At 57.9% G+C, this 5218-nt stretch overlaps 2 protein-coding genes across 3 annotated transcripts in view; both read right to left on the bottom strand.

Annotated features, from left to right (window-relative positions):
* Positions 1-2327: 2327 nt before the first annotated feature.
* On the bottom strand, positions 2328-4838 carry LOC104135542 (sulfotransferase family cytosolic 1B member 1). Of its 2 annotated transcripts, none has more exons than XM_009649203.2 (8): positions 4770-4838; positions 4155-4303; positions 3800-3928; positions 3603-3700; positions 3296-3422; positions 3102-3196; positions 2844-3024; positions 2328-2769 (listed from the first exon to the last, which is right to left on the bottom strand). In XM_009649203.2, the coding sequence occupies exons 2-8, from the start codon at positions 4300-4302 to the stop codon at positions 2657-2659; spliced, it is 891 nt and encodes a 296-aa protein (XP_009647498.1). In that variant the 5' UTR covers position 4303; positions 4770-4838; the 3' UTR covers positions 2328-2656. The 2 variants fall into 2 exon arrangements, with proteins under 2 accessions (XP_009647498.1, XP_035744814.1); XM_035888921.1 differs by having other exon boundaries at positions 4155-4306; positions 4770-4835.
* The window catches only part of LOC104135515 (sulfotransferase family cytosolic 1B member 1-like), a 2344-nt gene continuing 1492 nt past the window's right edge, over positions 4367-5218 (bottom strand). Inside the window, exon 6 of the mRNA XM_035888896.1 lies at positions 4367-4482. Within this exon, the coding sequence (XP_035744789.1) occupies positions 4367-4482 (116 nt within the window). The remainder of the gene's footprint in view (positions 4483-5218) is intronic.

Here is a 5218-nt window from a genome sequence, read left to right as displayed (position 1 = left end):
TTCCACACAAATGGAAACATCTAAGGAGCAAAGCAGGGGTGATTGGAAGGCCTGGCTTTATATCCAAGCAGCAACAAACAGGCATGCGAGAGGTTTAGGGAGGGAAGAAAATGCCTGGAGCAAATTGCAGAGGAACAAGTTGTTGACATTAGCGGAGGAGCAGTCTTTGGCAAGAGCAGCGGGGCCGAAACATGTGCTGGTGGTGCCGAGTCGCAACAGCAGGAGTAAGAATGAAAGGAAATTCTTGTAGCAAGATGGTCATGATGTTAAGGGACTGAGAGATAAAACAGCAGAGGAAATCCATCGCCTGAATGGACTAAGATGCCTTCAGCCTAAAAATACACAGCTGGGGGAGGCTGTGTTATGAGGAAGGCCTATGCAGTCCCGGAGGATGGGGAAGATCAGTGTGAATGAATTGCTGGTAGTATCTCAATCCATGAAGTAAGGGACATCAGGGGAAAAAAACCCCAAAGAAACAAAAAAGCAAGTTGTGAGGGAAAAGCAAATCCCCAGGAGAGGTGCGATGTGCTATGGGATGTGATGGACATCACAGGAGTCAGGGTTTCAAAGGCAGATTTGTAGGAGACAAGACTACAGAGTGACCAGACACGGGGAACCACATCTGGCTCAGGAGCTGCTTTCCTGCATGGCATCTTTTCTGTATGACAGAAGTGGCTGAAGCCACCACTTGCCAGTCCAGGTATCTCTGCTCCTGTTTGTAATTACCTGGATTTATTTTTACCATCTCCTCTTCTGGCACTTCTGGCTCAGTTTTGTTTGTACTAAGACTGCAAGGTAAGAGGGGACAGTGAGGTTCAGACCTGCTGCATCACTCTGTAACAAATCACTACAACCAGGAGGTACACAAACACAACACAGAGAAGCTCCTAGCGTCTGAGAGAGACCAGAAACCATTTGCAATTATTTTATTATGACTTAAAATAACATTTCTTCCAAGGAGAGATCACAGTCCTGGATCTTCTCTTTTTCGCCTTGTTTTCTTCCCACACATCCAGGTAGGTAAGACCTATCTCTGCTGCGACTCCCACCACCCCCATTTTTTTGGGGGGTTGTGGTACCTAATGGCCAAACTCCAAGGATTTTGCTGAATGATGGGATTTAACTCAGCTTTGCTGACTGTATTCCTGGACAGGTCCCACCTGACTGTCAGTCTCATTCCTGGAGCACAGACGAGCTGTTCCACATCCGATAGCCCCTGTTTCAGCACTGGGTTGCATCCCTGTCACCTTGCCTTGTCCTCCAGGTCCCTGGTCATTGTTTTTTAACCTCTTGGCCTATTTCACCCACTCCTGAGAAAGAAATTGCATCTTCAGAGATGCTCCATGCTTACAAGCAATGAATATTTCCTCCAGGTTGCAGGCAAGTTTGTCCTGCACGTGTGCCAAACAGATGATGAACATGGGCAGGAGAGGACAGCATCCGAGGAAGCGGGATCCAAAAACGATCTGACTCACAGTTTCCTTTTCTTAAACGACTGTGAGATAAAACCAGCTATTTTAAAAGCACCAGCTTTTAGCAATGCTGTTCCAGCCTCCTAACATCATGTGCCAGGGCAGGTTTAGACTGGACATCAGGAAAAATTTCTTCACCGAAAGGGTTGTCAAGCATTGGAACGGGCTGCCCAGGGAAGTGGTTGAGTCCCCATCCCTGGAGGTATTTAAAAGACGGGCAGACGAGGTGCTTAGGGACATGGTTTAGTGGTGGGATGGCAGGGTTAAGTTAATGGTTGGGCTTGGTGATCTTAAAGGTCTTTTCCAACCTAAACCAGATTCTATGATTCTGTGATTCTATGATGTGCTGTGGTGCTGCAGAGTGCCCTTTAGCTGTGGGTTTTCTGGCCATAGTGGGAGGGGGAGCACCCAAGGGGGCCATTTCCTCTGACTTCTGGGGACCCTCCACACCCGGCAGGCAATGTGGTGGCGGGGAGACTGGGACAGCATCACAGCTTCCAGGTCCCCGGGAGCAGAACAGCACAAAAGCGACTGGCAAAAAATCCTCCTTTTGCATCCAGCTTAATTTCTTCCAGGTGGAAGGACTGGTCCCAAGCTGCCCAGGCTGCATCCATCTCCTGGCCACCCTGGGGCTGGTTTTCTCCCCATCCCACTCACCTTGTGTCTTCCACATGGCCCCAGCAGTGAGAGGGGGGCATGGCCATCACTGTACCCTGTCCTGTCCCGTCCTCCCCCCCAAAGTGTGACATCAGCAGGGGAGTTTCTGAGGTAGGAGGCAGTGGGTGCAGGACCCTAAGTGAGCCCTGGCCATGGTAGGGATGCACGTGTAGAAGCTGATGACAACCAACTCATCATGTGCTGAAAACGTCTTTGTACCATGTACTGGCTTTTTTATTCCTCAAAAAAAAGCCACACAGCTGCACCCTATGCATGTCCTGGGCAGGCAACACAGGGCTGGGGCGATGCAAGGTGGGGAGAAGCTCAGCAGCACTCTGTACAATGCAGCAACTTTCACATGGGTGCAAATTTGGGAGGAAGATGCAGAAATAAAACTCTTTATTTTTGCACAAGTCCCGCTGGCATGGGGAAGCCGGTGACATGCAGGCAGGCTGGGGTGGTGGAGAGCTGCTGCTGGGGAGCAGCGTTGGTGGGGGTGGCTTGGGGGAGCATGCAACGGCGACAGCTCAAATCTGGGTGCGGAAATGCAGGTCGGTGCCCAGCATTTTCTGGGCATAGTCTTGGTCAAAGTGCTCATTCTGGGCCACGGTGAAGTGGTTCTTCCAGTCTCCGGTGGTGCCTGGGGCCGGGCAAGATGAGGCTCAGTGGGGGCCAGGGGGGACGATGCACCAGGAGCCCCCTGGGGCCGCTCACCTTTGCGCATGAAGGGGGAGATGCCCTGGTCCATGAGGTGGGAGGGCACCATGCTGTAGTTGGTGGTGGGGTTGTCCCGCATGGTCTCGAAGGAGGTGTGTTGGGTGATGGCATCCAGCGCCGCCTCTGGCAGCTCCCGCCCCAGGAACTGGGCCACCTTGGCAATCTCCCGGCGGAGGTCCTGCGGGACACAGGCCAGCGCTCACCCCTCCTCCCACCCCCGCAGGCCCCACACCACCGTCCACCAGGGTCCCTCACCTCCTTCAAGTCCTCATAGAAGAGGTAGAGGATGGGGTGATCCTTTCTCCGCTCCCAGTAGTCCTTGACGTGGTCATACCAGGACCCATATGCCACTGCATCGGGAGAGCAGCCCAGAGTGGGGGTCAGTGGGGGAGCTGGAGGACGGATATGGGGTGATCCCTTCCCCCCTCCCTAGGGGTGCCCTGTTCCACCTCTGCCAGCCATGAACAACTCCAGGTACTGGGCCCACGTCCCAGGGTGCGGCTGGAACTTGTTCATCAGGTCAAAGTGGTAGAAGGAGACGGCCACGTCCTTGGCGTTGCGCCCCACGTAGATCATCTGCAGAGGGGCCATGGGGTACGAGAGGCAGCCCCAGGGCCCCCAGCAGGGGTGGATGCTCCAGCCCTTAGGGCTCCCAACACCACTTAGGATGCTGGAGGGAGTAGCAGGAGGTCCTGCCCTGCGGGAACAGGGGGAGCTGCAATGCTCCCTGGGGCAGAGACCAGGGTTGGGGGTTACCTTGCAGTGGTTTTCCCAGAAGGATTTGGGCAGGATATGTGCAGGCAGATGGGTCTTCACCACGCGGGGTGAGGGCATGGTGGCCAGCAGGTCTGTCCCTGGAGGACCCCAAAGCATGTGCCCAGTGGGCCCTCGGCAGTCCCCCTGGGCTCAGCCCTCCGTGAGGTGCCCACAGCCAAGCCTCCATGCCCCACTACCTGACGGCAACTCCCCCGGGGCAGAGAACTCCAGCATGGGCACCCTCTTAGAGATAATGTCCCGCTTGCACTTCTTGGGGTCGCCGCCTTGCAGGATCATGTCCACGATCTCGGTGACCCAGGTGGTGCCTGGGGAAAGCAACCCACCAGGGGGGCAGCCAGGGCAGCATTGGGGGGTTCAGCACTGAAACCCCCCCTAGACCTCAACCGGGTGCTGTGGGGGTGAAGGGAAATCCTGCACCGCTCTGTCCTGGCAGCCCCAAATGTGCTGCGTCCCCCCAGGCAGCAGGTCCCAGCTGTGCAACATGCTCGCCCGCCCGGCACCACCACGTCTGGTGGGCTCGGGGACGCTCACCAGATTTGGGGAAGGTGACCACCACGATGTCCTCGGGGCGGCTCTGGAAGGTGTCGATCCGCTCCCAGTCACGGGCAAAGGCACTGACCATGGGGATGCCGTGCACCATGCGCCAGGGCTGGCGCAGGTAGGTGTCCGAATCGGCCATCCTGCTGGGGACGGGGACGTGTGGGGGGTGGCTGGCTGGCAGTGGGGAGCATCATGGGGCCACCTCATCCCCCCGCCAGCACCGTGCCTGCCTGGGGAGCGGCAGTGATGCTGCCGGTGCAGGGACCGGAGATCACCGTGGCCCTGTCACTGCACCAACCGCTGGGGACAGAGGTCCCGTCTGTGGGGACAGGAGCCCACCCCATGTCCCAGCAAGGCCTGGGGGTGCCCACGGGGTGCCAACATCACCCAGCCCAGGCACCTCTCCCCCTGCCTCGGCACCCCATGGGAGCAGGGAACCGGGTCCCTGGGGTTATCACAGCAGTTCCCAGCCCAGGGGGAGGTTTAGGGATGCTGGCTGCACCCCAAAGTACGACAAACCCACCACCCTGGACCGCGCAGCACACAACCCCGAGGGGCTGAGCGTGGGCAGGGCACCTGCAGGGCGCCCTGGGGCACCCAGCTCACCTAACGCCGTGCTGCTCTGCGCCGGGAGAGTGACACCAGGCTGGTGACACCGGGAGGGCGACGGCAGAGGACAGGAAGATGTGGGGCCTCACCGAGGTTTTTACTGGGAGGAGAAGGAAAGAGGAAGGGCGGGCGAGGGCAGCAATGTTTGCCAGCGCTGTGGCTGCCAGGAGGGAGGAGCGAACGCCGGGAGAAGCCGTCGGCCACTGACCTCCCGCCGGGGCTGCAGCAGGCATCTCCAGCCCCACCGGCCCTGCTCCCCACCCACGGGTCCCAGCCTGTGTCCCCCCATGTGGGGACGGGGAGGCCACCTCTTGCTGCCTGCACCCAGCCAGCACCCTCCCCACATGTAGTTTTGCTGAAATCCTCTGTGTTCCCGCGAGCTGCCCCCCGCCACGGAGGCCAAGGGGACGGGGGGTGGCAACGGCTTTTCGCCACGCCCACACGAG

Source organism: Egretta garzetta, unplaced genomic scaffold, assembly GCF_000687185.1.
Source record: "Egretta garzetta isolate BGI_Z169 unplaced genomic scaffold, ASM68718v1 scaffold41, whole genome shotgun sequence".
In the NCBI taxonomy this organism is placed as follows: domain Eukaryota; kingdom Metazoa; phylum Chordata; class Aves; order Pelecaniformes; family Ardeidae; genus Egretta; species Egretta garzetta.
The sequence above is the reverse complement of the archived record's forward strand: the minus strand, read 5'-3'. Positions and strand labels throughout refer to the sequence as shown.

What these genes read in the sequence shown, in the direction of transcription:
- LOC104135542 (XM_009649203.2), bottom strand. Translation starts at nt 4,302, where the DNA reads ATGGCCGATTCGGACACCTACCTGCGCCAGCCCTGGCGCATGGTGCAC. An exon ending in GTTGTTCATGGCTGGCAGAG is followed by an intron (nt 3,197 to 3,295) that starts GTGGAACAGGGC and finishes CTCCCGATGCAG; the next exon opens with TGGCATATGGGTCCTGGTAT. An exon ending in CTCCCCCTTCATGCGCAAAG is followed by an intron (nt 2,770 to 2,843) that starts GTGAGCGGCCCC and finishes GCCCGGCCCCAG; the next exon opens with GCACCACCGGAGACTGGAAG.